The sequence below is a fragment of the Gopherus evgoodei genome, chromosome 1 (assembly GCF_007399415.2).
Source record: "Gopherus evgoodei ecotype Sinaloan lineage chromosome 1, rGopEvg1_v1.p, whole genome shotgun sequence".
Classification (NCBI taxonomy): Eukaryota; Metazoa; Chordata; order Testudines; family Testudinidae; genus Gopherus; species Gopherus evgoodei.
The window spans coordinates 152838931-152856931 of NC_044322.1; the positions used below are offsets into that span (position 1 = coordinate 152838931).

Consider the following 18001-nt stretch of genomic DNA (forward strand, 5'->3'; position numbering starts at 1 on the left):
ATTATTTTATTTTATTTATTATGAAATGCAATTGTGCCCTTGTTCACTCGCTGGCACAGTCATGAGGTTGTTTAGGCATTTTGCTAACAGGACTCAAGGAGTCTCAGAATATGTAATTTCTGTGGGATCAGTGATAACAGAGTAACCCAGTGACCATTTCCCCTGGTGCATAAGCACAGGCCTTTTCCCTGCAAGGCACACAAGGCACCATACAACCGTTGCACTCCAGTGCAAGTGTGAGCAGATGCTAGCTGTAAATGCTAGTATGATGAAACATGAAGCATTACTCGTCTGCACTGAGCAGAAATAATTCTCGAGCCCTTTGCCTGCCCACTTCCTTCCCCTCATTAGTGCAAGGTAATAAAGGGGTGGGGGTGGGGGTTGTCAGAAATGAGGATATAAGAGGAGACATGTAGTTCAGGGTAACCTCAGCTCAGAAAAGAGGTGCACAGTGGTGGGCTCCCTACTTGACTTGACTTCTACTACTAAGTAGGGCAACATAGCAGCTGCACAGCAATGTGCTCAGTAAGGCAGGGTCAGGTTCCTTTGTGCTTGCTCTCCTTGGTTTTAAACCTGCAACACTTCACAGCTGTACACTGTGCAGGATCAAATCTCTAATGCAGGCAGGTGCTAAACACATGGGTCCAGTGCAACTGCATGGCTTTTAAATGGGGACAGAATTTCACATATGTATACTGACAGGGAATAACGCTGTGCTGGCAGGGAGATGGAGTTGGTGAATTTGTATTAGAAGTGTGTGTGAAACAGTCACAAGAAATTCCAAATCCTTGAGACTTCAACATTTTTGCAAAACATTTGTGCTAAAATAGGACCTTTATCTAGTGAAAGTTGTACCTGTGAAAGTTTTCACTGCAAAGATGTGCAAGATGTTGTACAGAAATCTTTCCCTATCTCAACTGGCCATTTTGCAACATTTTATACAAACAGGAAATTTTGGAGTATGAAAACAAGGGGAATGTCTTTGTTCTACAATCTCACATTCTCTTACAAAATAACTATTTTTATCCATGCAGTCTGCTGGCAATATTTCCTTGTCTTGTGTTCATGGATTTTGGTAAATATAAAGCTTTCAAAGACTTACAAACACCAGATGAAGGGAAGTTTCAGTTGTTCATCAACTATAATAGAACATGAAAGTGCCAGGAAGGGAACCAAGGGCCACATAGGGAACAGGTGCCAGTTTTGAATTAGTCACTCCTGGTGAAATCCTAGTCCCATTGAAGTCAATGGCAAAACTCTCATTGACTTCAGTGGGGCCAGGATTTCTCCCACAGATCACATCAGCTGTGAGAGTAGCTGACATCCATCTTTTGTTTAGACTTACTGAGTGTAATACTCCAGTCTGTTTCCAAGCAGCTATCCCAGTTCAGAGGAGGTTTTGCACATCAAGTGGCCAGTTAAAGCATATTCTGCTGAGTAATCATTAGCGTGGCAGTTACCGGTTGTTGGACCTGCTGGAGAGAAGAATGTTTCACCGGCTTATAGAAGTGAATAATATTTTCAGTTGTTATGTTTCTCTTCCTATGAGAAATTTGATATTATTCTTCTAAGGGAGCCCTGGTTAGAGAAGAAAAACATCAGATAGTCTAAGTGGCATTTTTTTCTTGCCTTTCTTGAGTTGTAGTGTTAGAGAACACAGGATCTCAGCCTTTTTTTTACCCGTGCCCTCACTACCATCCTTTTTTATTTTGAAGTTAATTATAAGGCACCATACTATGGGCAGAGGAGACATTTCTCTTCAGTCCGTATGCATTTGATAACGGGACATTTCAAAACCACAACAAAATGTAGGATTTCTCCATTCGTATTGGAAATGCCATGGATCAGACATCTCCCAGTGCTATCATCAATTCTGGGTCATGACTGTGCGGGCTCAGTGCTTCTTGGATTCGTGGGGGGCCAGGAACTATTCCTGATCCATGTAACTTATGCCTTGGCTGCAGTGGTGTCTAAGGGAATAGCTGACAACCCAGAACAGCTGGAATTTAGCGCAGTCTGGCCAGACACATCTTCCTTTCTCTCCTGGGGCCATTCTATGGCACCAGCAAATCCCCCTTTAAACTAGGGAACTGGTTTTCCCTGGTGGAGAGATTTGACTGGTTCTTGTTGTGTATCGGGATTGGGGAGCAGCCCAAAGTCAGTACCTACGTACTGCAGATTTTTGCCTTCAGAACATTCTTTTCACAGACACAAGAGCCAGGAATGCAAGGCCAGGTCCTCGGCTGGTATCAGTTGGTGTAGTTCTGTCAAAGTCAAGTGACAGACACTTGGGAGCTCTCTGTTTTTAATGGCATAGGAGATGGATCACACAGGAAATGCTAGTCCGGGGAAGGGGCAGGGGAGCATTTTTGGAAGTGGGAAGTTACCACAGACAAGAGTCCTGACCTTGCCCTGAGACCCTCTTCCCTGATCCCCAGTATTGCCCCACTCTACCTTTTTGCTACTATTTACTACAGCCTTGGACAGCATTTGGGAGTCACATTATTGTCAAGTCCAAGTGTTCCAAAAATCATGAGACTGGCTTAAAAACCCACAAGCCTTCCAAAAGAGAAAACATATGGGGGTCATCTGGTGTCTGAGCCTTTGGGATATATTTGGGTCACATTCTACACTTTGCTCTGCAAGCACAAAGGCTAGAGTCTTTCCCCTGCCCCCTGCTTTATTTTTAAACAAAAACATAAGTTGATTCTCCCATAATCACATGCTCCCAGGAGCTGGGAGTTTATAAAAAGCACCAAGTCTTATGAGAGTTGGCAACGCTTTTGGGCTAACTGGGAAGGCATGTCCACACCACAGCACTGACTGAAGAGCCAAGCAGAGAGCAGCTGGGAGGCAAAGAGACCAAGATCTTCAGACATATGTAGGTTCCTAACCTCCACTGAAATCAATAGAAGTTAGGAGCCTAAATCATTCTGAAGATCTGGGCCAGAGTTGCTAGTGCATGTCTATCAGGGAAGGGGATGGTAAATCATCTTTGGAGGCTTTTGTGGGATACTGAGCTGCAAGAGAGTAATAAACTGTGGGAGAGAGGAAGTTAAGGGAGGAGACTGGATCAGCAGGTGTGGGAGGGGCAGGGTTTAGTGCTGGGTGGGGAGGATGAACCAAGGAGGAGTCTGATAATGTGTAGTTTCTCATTCTGCTAAAGGGTTTCACTGTTGTAGTTAAGTGACACCAAGGTTTCGGCAGAAACCCCCTCCAATGACATTTGTTTAACCCAAAGTAGTTCATACACAAGAAAAAAATGTCAATTTCCAAGCTCTCCTTATTTAAGGCTGGGTCTTAAGATGTTGTGTTTGTAGAGATGTCAGGAAAAATGTAGCAAATTTAAACCATTGCATGGGTCGATGGTTAGGTAATTTCTAGATGAATGACAAAGGAAACAGGTTGCATCAAAACTGCTGCTCTCACTTCCTTCTGTGGGGAGATACACAAATTGCCTGAAGAAGAACAAAGCCAGTGTGCACTCTGCCCCGGCAACGATGGGCAACTGGGTGGTGAATGAGGGACTCTCCATCCTTGTCATTGTAAGTACAATACCTTATTGTGATTCACATTTGGCCACACGTGTTTTGAGAGCTGAAATATGCTGATCATTTTGAGTCAACTTTAATGTTTCTGATACCGTGGCTCTGGGCAAGCAATAGAATGTGAAGAGAATTACTACTAAAAATTACTGGGTGAAATCCCAGAGTTCCTTAGTAGTGAAGTGCCATTGAGTTCAGGGGAACCAAGTTTTCATTCAGTACTTTATCTCATTTGATTAGTTATATTCATGTAAGTGTTTGAATGGGAGAGTGATCATGGCATGAGAGAGAGAAAACAACATTACATTTCAATGTAAACTCTGTGAATGCAAGAAAAGAAATACCTTATCAGACTATCTAGAAATAAGTGCTAATGAAACTGAATTATGTAATGTACAGTGCTCAGTGTAGGCTATTTATGTCAGAGTGGCAGATTCTGGGATTCTGCATGTGGGGATCCTTTGTTAAGACTTGCTGTGCTTGACTCTTGCATGAATATGCAGTGAAAACAATGCTATGTCGTTCTAGTCAGTGTGTTCAGTTAGTGCCAGCCAGGATATAAAAGTGGTTGGAATCCCTCTCATGTGTAGGGGAGCTAGGGTCTGGGACAGAGAGATCAACCAGGAAAAGCCAAACTTGGAGAGGAAAACTTAGATGGGGGTTTAATAATTGAGTGTTTTATTTGATTTATTAATAAAGCCAAATGTCCCCAAAAGACTAGGTTCAGACTACACAGCTTGTATGGTCGCATGTGTGTATATACATGCAGCAACACGCATACTAGAAGCAGGATGTGAATTCAACCGTGATTCCTGTTATGTTTCTGTATTTTTCTTTTCAAGAGTTGATTGCTAGCCAAAGATATCTTAAAATCCAGCTTGATATACAGTGCAATTGTGAGAAATAGTGAATTGATTCTATATCTTCAAAAGAGTTACTAGACCATCATGAAGCTGATTTTTAGACATGCTTTCAAAATGTCTAAAAATAATGTAAGAATGCTGATGATGTGTAATAGGTTTATTAAATGAATAACCATAAATTAGTCTGGAAAGTCATAGGTACTGATCTTGCAAATACTTTTGAATATGATTAATTTGATAGACCTGAACAGTACCATTGAAATCAATGCTCAGGTGCCTATAATTACGAATGTGAGCAAGCGTTTGCAGGATCAGCGCTTTAATCTACCTGAGGCAAAAGAAATGATACTTTCATATTTAAGAGCTCAGCTGCTCTTTTTTCACATTAAAGAGTCTGTCTTAAGGAAATATTAATGATACAAAAGATATAGATATTCAGTTCTGTAATAACAGTTACCTATAACTAGTCACAGAATTTTTGCCAGATGCTATTAAAGCTAATATTCTATATACCAATAGGAAAAAAAATAGACTTAGAAATATAACATCTGTGGTTGCTGAAATGTGAACTTGTGTCATCAGAAATGGATTGTGCCTTCCATTTACTGCCCAAAATGATATCAGTAGCTAGGACATATTTAAAAATGAGGTATGAAAATCCCGATGGCTTGAAAAATCAATTTATTGTGCTGTCATGGTCAGTGCTTCAAGTAAGCATAAGGTCACAGGAGCTGAGCTCTGGCATGTCTCCCTCACAAGAGCTGAACATTAGCTGAATTAAAACAAAAGTGTATTTTCATTAGAGTAAGAAAAACGAGGAGTTATTTGAATTAGACTGAAAGAAAAATAAGTAAAGGTGTAGAGACTGAAACAAGTCAAAGGAAAGCTTCTTTAGAGGGTCTGATTGGAACAGCGTTCAGCACTGTTCACTGTTACAATATTATATGCTACTTGGGTGTTATTTCCCTGGCTAGACTTGTAATGCAGCTTAGGAGTTCTGAACTTTTCTGCCTGCTTTACACTTTCTCTGTAATAGAGATCTGGGGTCGGATTCTCCTCTCACACATTCCAGTTTTACACTGGTGGAACTCCATTCCCTTCAGTGGTGTTACCCCTGATTTACCCTAACGTAAGTGGGAGGAGAAACAGGCCTTCAGGGTCTAGGTTGGCCCCAGGCTTTATCACAATGCTAGTGAGGGCCGGGGGCCATTGTGGAAGCAACACCTGAATCCTTAGGGTAGGAGGAAGGGAGTGCGGCACTATAATTTCTACCACCCCAAACTCTCAACAGGAGGTTTGATTCACCCCAGCTCACTGCTCCCTCCTCCCAATTCCTCCCATGTGTTTCTTTCCCACCTGGTCAATCCACCTGGGGCTGAGCACAGGGGTGCAAACTGCCCATAGCCCCCAGCTATTGCTCTGTGGGACTTGAAGCCAAACAACTATCTCCAAAACTGAGTAGGACGGGCCAAAGGGAAATGTGCTGATGCAGTGAGACCTGCTGGGCTGTGTGCTCTGGCAGGGATTTCACCAGGACTCGGACTGAGCTTATAGCTACCCTTGCTCTGTAGAAACTGTAGGAGGGAGATCACAGTACAGTTGAAAGCCACCCCAGCCCTTTGGCACAGCTTCAACCCCTGGCTGCTACAAGGGGAAATCTGGCTGAAGACCTGCCATTAATAATGGTCATCAGCTCAACCATGCACACATGGCCTCAGGGTCACATGTGCCTCACAAAACCATTTGAGCTAAAGGGGACACTTGGTAAGCTGCTGCAGTACTATGGCTTATTTCCTCCATTACCTCCTCATTTCCTCCATTATTACCTTTCAGAGGGTGGTCTAATCACACACACTTAAAAAGATCTGATGTTGCATCCAATTCAGGGCAATGGTATAAATAAATGTTAATCAGTATGTGTAGTCTTAGGGAGGATACCTGAAGGACTGTTAGCTGTAGGGTTATTCCATTAGTGTATATGCCTGGAGAGGAAACAGGGGATTTAATGGGGATGGGAGCTGGGGTGGAGTGTGGGGAAATTATAATATAGAATGAAGGGGTGGCACAAAATAATAACAATAATAATAAAACACCTTAATCACTGCCCCTGAGGAAATGGCAGCCTCCATTATATTAAAGAGATAAATACGGTGAAGGTTTTAAGGCCAGAAAGGGTTATTAGATCAGCTAGTGTGACCGCCTGAATACCATAAGCCATAGAATTTCATCCTGTAACTCCTGTATTGAGCCCAATTTGTGTCTGACTAAAACATATCTTTTGATTGCATCCAATCATATATTTTTCTCATTCAGCTTGTGTGGCTGGGGTTAAATGCCTTCCTCTTTTGGTGGTACTACAGAGTATATGATGTTCCAGTCAAATACCACTATAGCAGAAAGCTTCTTGGGGTAAGTACAGCATGTGTGTTATCATGGCATATACTGAACAGATACAATTTTAACTATGTCTTCCTATTTTGTCCTCAATTCTATTTGTCCTCTATCTAGTAGCAGTTCAAAATTCATACAAACAAATAATTGAACACACATGGTGCTTTCAAACAGAAAAATGGAATGCAGAGCAGACAAATCTCATTTTGTAGATGTCTTCCAGGAAGATTCACACTCCTTTTAATTAAAAAATAGAACACAGATCGTGACTGCTTTATTAGGCAGAAGCTGTGCAGAGTATTTCCCTGGAATGAAAAAAAGCTATCTTAATCATTTTTTTCATAGAATCATTTTTCTATTCTGAAGTGAATAGTTTACAGATCTGTTTGCCCACAAGGCTAGTTGTCATTTATGATTATATCAAAATATATCTATATATAAGACCCTGGCGTACCAAATGTAATCCAATTGGCTGATATAGGTCATGTGACCTATTATAAACTGGTTTCCAAAGCTTACTAATCATAGACTCATAGACTTTAAGGTCAGAAGGGACCATTATGTTCATATAGTCTGACCTCCTGCACAATGCAGGCCACAGAATCTCACCCATCCACTTCTATAACAACCTATGTCTGAGTTATGGAAGTCCTCAAATTGTGGTTTGAAGACCTCAAGCTGCAGAGAATCCTCCAGCAATCACATTACCACATTAGACAGGATGAAACAGACTGTTGCTAAAGCCAATTTGTGAGATGCTGCAAGAGATTCAAACCAAGCTGATTTCTATTAGTATTTTTATATACTACAGAGAAGTCAGTGGTGGGAATTGCTCATATTTTTAAAAAAGTGATCATGATAGAACCTCATTATTGCAAAAGTTACTGTTAGCTCTGCATCATAAAACAACATGATATTTTCCATAGAGTTACTGATTTGATTCAACAAAGCTGGGAATCTTGCTCTTGCTTTCACAGTCAAATGTATTGGCCAAATTCTGCTCTTATTTATAAGGGTGCAATGCCCTTTGAAGTGCTGCTTCTGTAACTGAAAGCAGAATTTTTTCAACATTGCTCAGTCTGAATGGAGATTTACAAATTGTTCCTCCATCCTTAATTAAAAAAAAGAAGCAAGCTTCTTCATCCCTTTTTTGTTGCACTTTGTTGAAGTTGTAAATCTGAAACCATAAGGAATATGATGATCAATACAATGTTTTCTTTTAAAATGGCACCGATCATAAAAAGAAAGAGAAACCTGTATTTACAGAAAATCATTGGACTAAATCTAGTCCTGGTTTCTTTCTTGAATATAAATATTATAAGACACACTTTCCTAGTATGCTGTACCCCTCTTCATATGACTTCCTACCAATCTTCAATGAGACCACATTCTAATAGTCATCAGATGGGGGACTGCTAACTAGTTACATCTGCTCTGTGTTTGGCCTCAGCTGTCAGACCTAACAGTGAGCCTTTAAAATAATGAGATAATTTAAACACTGAAAAGAGAAGCAAGGTTTTATTTGAAGGCATCTCTGTGCTGCTATATGTCTGTTCAACTGATCTGTACAGAGCAGTACTTGGGTGAAATCTAAATGACATCCTTAATATTCATTTGTGCTCACGCTAAGTATAAAGAAGCTTTAGGGAGCATGAGCATCAGGACTCAGGGTACATCTACAGTGCCACTGGGAGGGTGCTCCCATCCTGGCTACACAGACATGCTAGCTTTGCTTGAACTAGCATGCTAAAAATAGCAGTGTGGCTGTTGCAGCATCGGTTAGGTTGGACTTGGCAGGGGCAGTCAGGTGGGCTTGTACTTGGCAACTAGCCTGTGCTGCCATGATGGCTGTACTGCTATTTTTAGCATGCTAGCTTAAACAGAGCTAGCACATGTCTGTCTGCCCAGGCTGGGAGGTAACCTCCTTCCTAGTTGCTGTGCAGACATGCCCTTAGTTTCTTACACGACATGCTGTACTGATATTGCCCTATGTTACATTTCGTTACAGTCTGCTTTGGCTTGGGCACGAGCACCTGCAGCCTGTTTGAATTTCAATTGCTTGCTGATTCTGCTGCCAGTCTGTCGAAACCTGCTCTCCTTCCTCAGAGGATCCAGTGCGGTAAGATGAAGAAAGACTTTCAGAATACTTGAGAGATAGTGGCCCACATTACTGAGCTCGAGTTCCCCAAAAGTATCTTCCTTTTTACGTGCCTCTTTTCAGAAGTAATGAAGTCCCGAGTTTTGCCATGGAAGAGAAATGAGGGTTATACACTGAGAACAAATGAACCACAAAGGCCTCACTTTCAAACTGTCATCCCTGGAGTTGCACCCATTTATGCCAGAGAGGAATTTGCCCCTGGCTTCTAACTTCGTGCCTGAAATTTTGAAAGAAAGAAAAATATTTTCAAAAGCTATGAGAGCTGGATTTTCACACTTGATCCTTCCCTTACTTTCTCCCTTCTCTGCTGCACATGGTTTATGCCAGACTCAGCCTAAAATTGCTTAACAACTTTCTGACCTTTCACCTATGGAGCACAGGTGAAATAGGCTGCACATGAGAAGCACCACTAAGTGGTGTTCCGTGCTAGCTGAAATTGTGAGTGATCTTCCATGGTAGCCCTAACCAGTGCACACTGCAGCAATCTAGCAATCAGGACATGGATAACTAAGAGGAAAATATTCTATCCAAGCACAAACCTATCCTTGACTACTACAGTCAGGACACCAACAGGAACTCCAGGTTGCAAACCTTATTAACACAAAATGTTCAAATGAGGAAGGAGATACCATCTCATGTAGTTACTTACCCTCCCAACCCTATCCCATCACCTCAGCTTTATCTGAATTGCACTTGCTCACCTTGTTCTCATCAAAAGCTACCAGCAGGCACTGGGAAACTAAAGACGCCACTCTATCATGGTCCAATGAAAGAGAATCACAGGACAGTTCCCATGCAAAACTTCTTATCCTCCCTCTTCTTTCTTCCCGTATGCCTCAGCACAAACACGTACATACCCAGTGGCTCCAGTTCAAAAAGTTCATTTAGATCTGTGAAGCCTTGTAAGATAGATTTCATGCCTTAGAGATGCCTTCCCTGCTTACACGCCATCCCAAGGGTTGCGGTCAGTTGGGACTTTCTTACCAGGTTTCTCCAGGTCTCCTACAAAGATTTTCTCAGTAGGCTGCCCTCAGCCCAAGGCTGTTGGCCTAAAGACTGTGTTGCAAGGTTTATCTAGGCCTTTGCATGAGGCTGGTGGGCTGAGTGTTATTTGTAGGCTAGAGAGGGTGATTTTATAGTTGAATGATTTGTTTGTCTTAGTGCTATTTATAATAAGTGCAGCTACAACAGGTCTTGTGAATAAAATGAAAAATAAATGAGGAGTTTGGCCTCATCCTGCCCTGTAACATGGGACTTTTTCCCACGTCACTAAGTCACTACAAAATGTCGGACACTTTGGCACAGTTTTTAGTATTCATGTCCAGAGAGACCCAGGACTCAAATAGCAGTGGTGTTGCTTGCTGGTCATTCTTCAGTTGACTTGGCAGAGCAGTGTGGGAAAATACTTGCTCGGCATCTGTTACATTATGCTTAGCTCAGGCTATTGCTGTTAGTTCCATCCGTTTATGAGCGAATCTAGAAACTACAAGACTGGGTCTTCCAGGCTAAAAATCTAACTTTAATACAAAAAATTCTTTTAACTTATAGGAGTTAAAATTGGAGTAAATGTCCAGCCTCCATGTCTCTGCCATTGCTTCATAAGCAATATGCTATGAGTTTCACTTCTCATTTTTCAGATAATTTGTTCTTTTCTGATGGCGAGTAACACTTATTTACTGAGAAAAGGGGAAAAGAGCTCAGAGCTGAGAAAATTAAAAAATTGTACAATCTCTTTCCTATACTGTTTCCAAAAACTGAACAGCACAGTTGTTATGGGCTATCAGATGAAATATCATTTAACAGCATCTAAGGTTATCTGGTCTTACCTCAGATACTATTTTATTCCAGCATTATATAGACTTATAGCTATATAGCACCTGATGCTGCATTATTTGCATATCCCAAAATTCCACTGATTTCATTAGGATCATATGGAAAAATACTATGCAATCATGTCAAGTATCAGGAGGTAGCCGTGTTAGTCTGTATCCACAAGAACAACAAGGAATCCGGTGGCATCTTAAAGACTAACTGATTTATTTGAGCATAAGCTTTTGTGAGTAAAAAGGCATCTGAAGAAGTGAGGTTTTTTACCCATGAAAGCTTATGCCCAAATAAATCTGTTAGTCTTTAAAGTGCTACCAGACTCCTTGTTGTTTTTATGCAATCGTGTAATTTAAAACTGTATCATAAAGCATGTGCACAAGGAAGTGACTTAAGATTTCACAGGCAACCTTAAGACTGCTTGACTTTGCAACCTGAATGTTATTTTATTTTTTTTTATTAAATTTTCTAGATTAAAAAAAAAAAGAGAAATGGAAAAAAAATCTACCCACAGAAACTTAGTTATATTCCACATGTTGTCCGCAGGGTATGAACCCAAGACTTTCACATCAACAGCACAGACTTCTACCACTTGTGCTCATGGAGTTCCTGATACTGACTGTTTATCCTGAAGCTCACTTTCTTCTTTAAGCTTCTTATGTCGCTTGCAGTCAACGTGCTCCTTTATTCTGTCCGTGCGTGCACTGTCCTCAATGCTGCAGAACTCACAGCACAATGCATCCTCTTCATTCTCATTTTCTTGAAAATTTCGAAGCACTGATTTTCTTGTTGGTAATTCAGGCATAGATTTGAGTTTTTGCCCCATGTTTTACCTTTTTATCTTATCTATCTGTTATCGCCAAGGAGCTTACCTAGGTTCCGGGGGCTCTGTGTGCTGATAGTTCAGGGAGAGGCACACTGTCCCTGGTAGGAACAGGGAGGCAAAGGCAGACTCAAACTCTGCTAGGCAACTAAGAGGATGAGAGACTATTTAGAGCAACAGGGGGCCCTGTTGTTTTGGGGAAAGATTGCTGGCATGTCTGCGCTGAGGAAGGAGCAGGGTGAAACGACTGATAAGGGAAAGCTCAGGAAGAAGAGCTAGCCTGACCAATAAGGAGTGAGATGCTCTCCTCTGGGAGCTCTGGGGGAGGAGAAGCCATATTGAGAGTAGTCTGAAGCCAGTCACAAAAAGGGCAGGTCTGGCTGTGTGGGGATCCAGGCCCATTCATCCAAACCCATAAGCAGATTGGCACCGAAGGAGGTATCTGGGTGGATAGAGGGAATTACATATCTTTATTTGTGGAGGATTGATTGTTTCAATTCAGCACCACACTAAAGAGATGCAAAGAAATAGGCAGGCAGTGGCTCCTTGTAAGCCAAACATAGCACAATATTAACCTTATCTGATTTTTCAGACCTCTACCATTTGTGTTCTGTGTTTGAAGCAGTTCCACAGTGTAAATCTCAGAGTTGCAGGACACAACGATCGTGTAAAGCTTTAGAGTTTAACAAAAATAAGTACCCAAAAAATACTGAGTGGATTGATAAACAGATGTAAATCAGTAAAAACTGAACTCCTTTAATAAAAAAACTGGTTATTTATCAGTGAAAATTGGTAAAAACTGAAGACACAAAAGACTAAAAGTACTTTACACATGAACACTCAAGACTTCTGTGTTTTCTTGCAAAAATATGCTTGTATTTTCTCCAGACATCTTAAAAATAATTTGGTGTGTCCTGTTTCCATGTCTACATGTTAATCTTAGACTGTTTGTATCATATTTCCTGGTGATTGCTTTTCATGGTTGGCAAAGAGAGGACAATGTAATGAATGTTTAAGAATACAAGGAAGAGAAGGAGAACACAGATAAGTATAGTATTGATCCAAAGACTTCCACTGATTTCAATATTCTCTGGATCAGTCCTCAAATGTGCAAACCAGTGTCACAACTGTTACCAAATCTGTCAGCTCGGTTTCTTTTAAGAATCAAGTTTTTCAGCTTTATTTATTGATTAGTCAGGGAGATTTTTATTTCTGTTTGTCTTTGGAAGTCAGTGTAGTTCCAATATGTTGCAAGATGGGCAGGTTAACGTCAGGCCAGGATGGTTAACTTCAGACCAAGTTAACTGGCAGGTCAGCAGTTCTGCTCTTTGGGGAAGGAATTGTATTTTCATATGTGTCTGTAAAGTGTCTAGCACCTTTTGGCTGGTAACTCTTTGAGACACAGACTTACATATTGATACGACACATAGCCCAGTGGGATCTTGCTCCAGCTGGGACCTCTGGGCACTATCATAGCATAATACCGTAGAATAATAATGAATGATAATACCTCTGGTATGGCAGAGAATTGTCACAGCCTCTGTTCCTCATGTTAAAGCAAGTCTTAATTTAGATATCCATCCACTCTCTGCATCTTGAACTCCCATCCTATCATCAAGTAACTTGATTTAATCAAGCATCTTATAGCATTATTTGGCATTGCTATATGGTAAAATATCACACTATAGCATTCAATTCATGTCGTTTTTAATCTTTACTTCAATTTCAGCAAGTCTTTCACGTCTGTTAGTCTATAAGGTGCCACAGGATTCTTTGCTGCTTTCAGCAAGTCTTGTGTTCAATGAACCTAGATTATTCCCCCAGTTAAGTATACTATATCCTTCACACCACAAATAAGCTGCAAAGACTTTTCATTCTTTTTTTTACCCAAAGTGCTGCTCAACCCGTATCCGGAGACAGCTAGACAGGAACCTCACGTTTCACAAAATGGTGGCTTGGATGATTGCCCTTCATACTGGTAGGTATTTAAGAGTTTTTTCTTGATCATTGCTTTATCATTTCACCTTGCACAGAATCCAAATGGAAACAGTGTTTTTGGAGTTTTTGACCAGGTACCTCATTTCACTAAACTAAGAGAATGACATATGGCATGGGTTAAATCAGTTTCCAAATGCTAGTCTGAAACTAGCAGAAAATGAAGTGGCAAAAGACAACTCTCTGTAACTCTGTTATTCCAGTGCAGGCTACTCTCTAATAAAGGGTATTCAATCATGCCCTCAGAAAAATTGGTACCCAATGCTTTCTGAGGCTTGTTTCCAAACTGGGATGTTTGTAGTAAATAAGGAGAGTGAAGAAAGAGAAGCTGCATAAGAAGGATTGGGTAAATGGGCTTTCTTCCCTACTTGTTATGTAGATTTGCCATAGACTTTTCTACAGTGCTGATCATAACAGTATCTGAGAATCTTACAAACAAGAATACATTGAGCTTCTCACTCCTGCTGTGGTCCCTTCCTGAGGTATGGCTGTTGTATTATTATTGGCATTTTACAGAAGGGGAACTGAGGCACAAACGATAAAGTGATTTGTTCAAGGTCAAGCAGGAAGTCTGTGTCAGAGATGGGAACACAACTCAGACCACCTGAGTTTTGTACAGGTGCAGGATCAGACCCCACAGCCCAATTTTTCAAATGCGACTAGTAATTTTGAGTGCCCAACTAATGACATCTCAAAGGGTCCTGAATTTCAGAAAGTGCTGAGCGTCCATCCCTAGTTGACTTTCTCTGTTGCTCAAATCACTTAGTCTGTATTGTGCCTCAGTTCCCCATCTGTAAAATGGGCATAACCATCTCCTTCCTGAAAGGATAGTTGTGGGGATAAACTCCACTAATGATTGCGAGTCTCCCAGACATATGGTGATAGAGAGCAAAGGTTCTATTCTGTAGTTTGGACAAGGCCTCAGTGTTCAAAAGCCAGAAACTTTTTCTGAGGTACCTATACAGGAAATGGTATAACACCTAACACAAGCCGTGTTGTTTTCTCTGTCACTCGCAGCCATACACACCATTGCACATTTATTTAACGTAGAGAGGTGTGTGGATGGACGTGTTGAAGCAAAAGGAACTATTCAAGCTGCTCTCTCTGATCTTGGTGACAAGACAGGAGAAACCTACCTGAATTTTGTCAGAAAAAAAATCCCGGTAAGTGACCATGTGCCATGGGGAATGTTCACGTAGGCAACTATGTCAAGGACATTTTGTTATTTGGTATGGTTAGTAGGTTGAATCTGTGTTTAAATCACATTACAGGAACAAACCCTGCACAATGTAGTCCTCTATATTTGGCAATAATTAATAAAAGTGATGCTGAACTTCAGTAATAGCTCACATTTGTCCCCTAACAGTCTCAGTCCTTTAGAAACATTAATGCATTAAACTGCGCCTTTGTGAGGTAGCTGGATTAGCATTATCATAACCCCCATTTTACAGATGGGCTAAGAAAGTCACAGAGAAGTGAAGATTAAAATCTTCAAACTTGAGTTCCTACAATTAAGGTCTGTTTTTTGTCCCCCCCCCCCCACACACACAGCTGCTGAGCACCTACAATTCCTATTCACTTTATTGACAGCTGCAGGTGCTCAGCACCACTGAAAATCAGAATGTTCATATTGGTACTTACATATGGATGTAGGCTCCTAACTTTAGACATACAGCTGTGAAAATGGACTTCAGTGACATTTTTTCCCCACACAACTAGCCAGGGGCAGAGCTAGAAACAGAACCCAGAATTTCTGACTCCCACTTCCATGTGCCAATGAGTAAAAAATACTCTATTTCCCTCTTCCATTTAGTTTACTCAGGTTCAGTACAGTGTGCAGTGTGGCATACATAGGGTATAAACACCGGAGTGATTTAGGAGTACAATTTCTTTGGAAATCAGTTGGACTTGTGCTCCTAAATCACTTAGGTACATTTGAAATTCCCACCTGTGAGGTGAAATCCTGACTTCACTGAAGTCAATGGCAAAATTCCCATTGATTTCAGTTGCACTAGGATTTCACGCCAGGTGTGAATGAATGGTGGGTTTAGGTCGAAGCTTCTGATGCTCGAAAGGCTTCTTCCAATTGTCAGTCAAGTCTACTACTTTGACTGTTTTTTAACATGCTGTAACCACAGTGTCCCAGAACATCATCTTGTAACCCAACAGGTGTGTACTCTAGTAACCTTCTAGACATGCCTACCGCTGAAGTGTCATGGATGGGGTTTGGACTTATCCCTAACCAAAAACTTCAACTATAGTATGAATAAGTCTGATTGCATCACTCTCATCTTCAAAGATCCCAGATGGCTTCCTCTATCCCCCTCTCTTTTTCCTATCAACTTCTGATCACTGCTGACACTTTAACTATTCCCATGCTGTTTCTTACAGTATGCCATCTCCTTAAAGATTCTGAAATGAAAATGACTGATGGTGCCCAATTCAATTTTGATAAATTGTCTTCATTTATACCCCTGTGTGTGTTTATTTCACAGAACCCCGAAGGTGGCCTATACGTAGCTTTCACATACTTGGCAGGTCTCAGTGGTGTCATCATTACATTGGCCCTTATATTAATCATCACATCATCCACTAAAACCATTCGAAGGTCCTATTTTGAAGTCTTTTGGTACACACACCATCTCTTTGTCGTCTTCTTTATTGGACTTGTCATTCATGGAGCTGGGTAAGTATTTGTAAACATTCACTGCATACGCTACAAGATACATGGTAGTTCATGTACTGTAAATTGAAGCCCAAAAAACAGACATGTAATGTATCTGATTAGTGATTTAGGATGCTATCAGCTGTTATCTTGATAGTGATTATTGGTCCAATCCTACAAACACTTAGGCAGATCAGAGACAAGTTGTCACATGCATAAATCTTTACAAGAGATAGTCATCTTTAGATTCACAGATATTCACTTTTTGACTTTCTAATTAGAAAGTTCTTTCCTGTGTAGGGTTTCTCTTCCTATAACTTAGCTCAGCTTTATTTCCTAGAAGGAATTACATAATACACCACCTGAAATAACACAACCACAAACCAATTTTTGTTGCCTTAGTGCTAAATCTAACAAGGAATTATCTTTCCAAACATTGTTAATATTAGCAGTCCATTAATGTTTCAGAATTGGATTTCAGTGGTTGCAGGTTTATTTATAGACAAACATTAATTGTTGTGGCTCAGAGACAGCTCCTAAATTCCAAACAGGCATGTTCTTTTCCCGTGGATCATTCATTTCATTCCTCTTTTTTTCCCCTTGCAAAATAACTTAAGAAGTTATAAAGAGAAAGAAAGGCAGCTTTAATACTAGGAAAAATAAACTCCAGTTACTGTTTAAAATTACAGAATGGATGTATAAAGCAGGACAGAAAGCTAAGTAGCATTTAGTCTTGGCTCATGCTCAGAAACTACAGTTAAGAGGAAGTTCTTGATGTGACCTTTTAAAAGAGAGATTGAGTGGTCCAGAAGATGGGAAAGAGTTCTTTAAAAAGGGTCAGTAATGATGACTGTGCAAAAACACTTCCTCCATCCTCTGCAAATGGCCCCAGGGAGAAGTCAGAAATGAGATTGTCACGGGGGCTCTGCACATCCATCGGAGGGAGGGATGCTTCCGCTTGCCCAGTGCGGAGTTGATACACCCTGTCACATGGTCATCACAACTCTCAGCTGGGCCAGACAAATACAGTCAGGGACTACGGCCCTTTGGGTGGGGCAGAGCAAATGAACAGTCTGTAGCTTTTCAGCCTCCTAGTGGGGTTAATAACTACAAAGAGCTTTTGGCCTTCTAGGCAGGGCAGAAGAAATGAACAGTCTGAAGCCCCTGGGCTTCCTGCTGGGGGCAAACAATTACAAACAGGGTTTCAGCCCCCTAGCCAAGGCAGAACAAATGAACAATCTATGGCTGGAATCTCCAGCAATAATGACCACCTGCCAGCATGGGGTGGAAGGCAGGGGAACCCGGGCCCACCCTATTCCGCCGGGTTCTGTGAAGCCGGTAACCTCCCTATTCAGGGTTCAAGTATTGACTCCAATACATTCCCTGGGTCACTTCGTACTCTTAAGCCCATTGCGGGCCTGTCTTCCATGGGCCATGGTTCAGCATCCCAAGTTGGTCTCCACAGCCAGTGTGCCCTCCGTAGTGTAGTCCGGGATACCCGCCTCAGGAGTCTGGAGGGCTTACTGGTGCCAGCAGCACATGTCCACCTCCTCCTCAGTCAGCCCTGACTGAGCTGGCCAGCTTCCTTTTATCTGCTCTTTCCACATGAGGCATGTGCAGCAGAGATGCAGGGGCATGACCTCAAGGGTCCAAAGGGACTGGTTAACATCTGCTTGCCCAGTGCGGGGTTGGTACACTCTGTCACAGAGATTACAGCTGGAGGAGCACAAATAGCAA

At 41.4% G+C, this 18001-nt stretch overlaps 1 protein-coding gene across 1 annotated transcript in view; it reads left to right on the top strand.

Annotated features, from left to right (window-relative positions):
• The first annotated feature begins 3097 nt into the window (after positions 1-3097).
• The window catches only part of LOC115657632 (cytochrome b-245 heavy chain), a 28567-nt gene continuing 13663 nt past the window's right edge, over positions 3098-18001 (top strand). The window contains 6 exon segments of the mRNA XM_030575696.1: positions 3098-3545; positions 6722-6817; positions 8808-8918; positions 13498-13582; positions 14617-14762; positions 16095-16285. Coding sequence (XP_030431556.1) covers positions 3501-3545; positions 6722-6817; positions 8808-8918; positions 13498-13582; positions 14617-14762; positions 16095-16285 — 674 coding nt within the window. The 5' untranslated portion in view covers positions 3098-3500.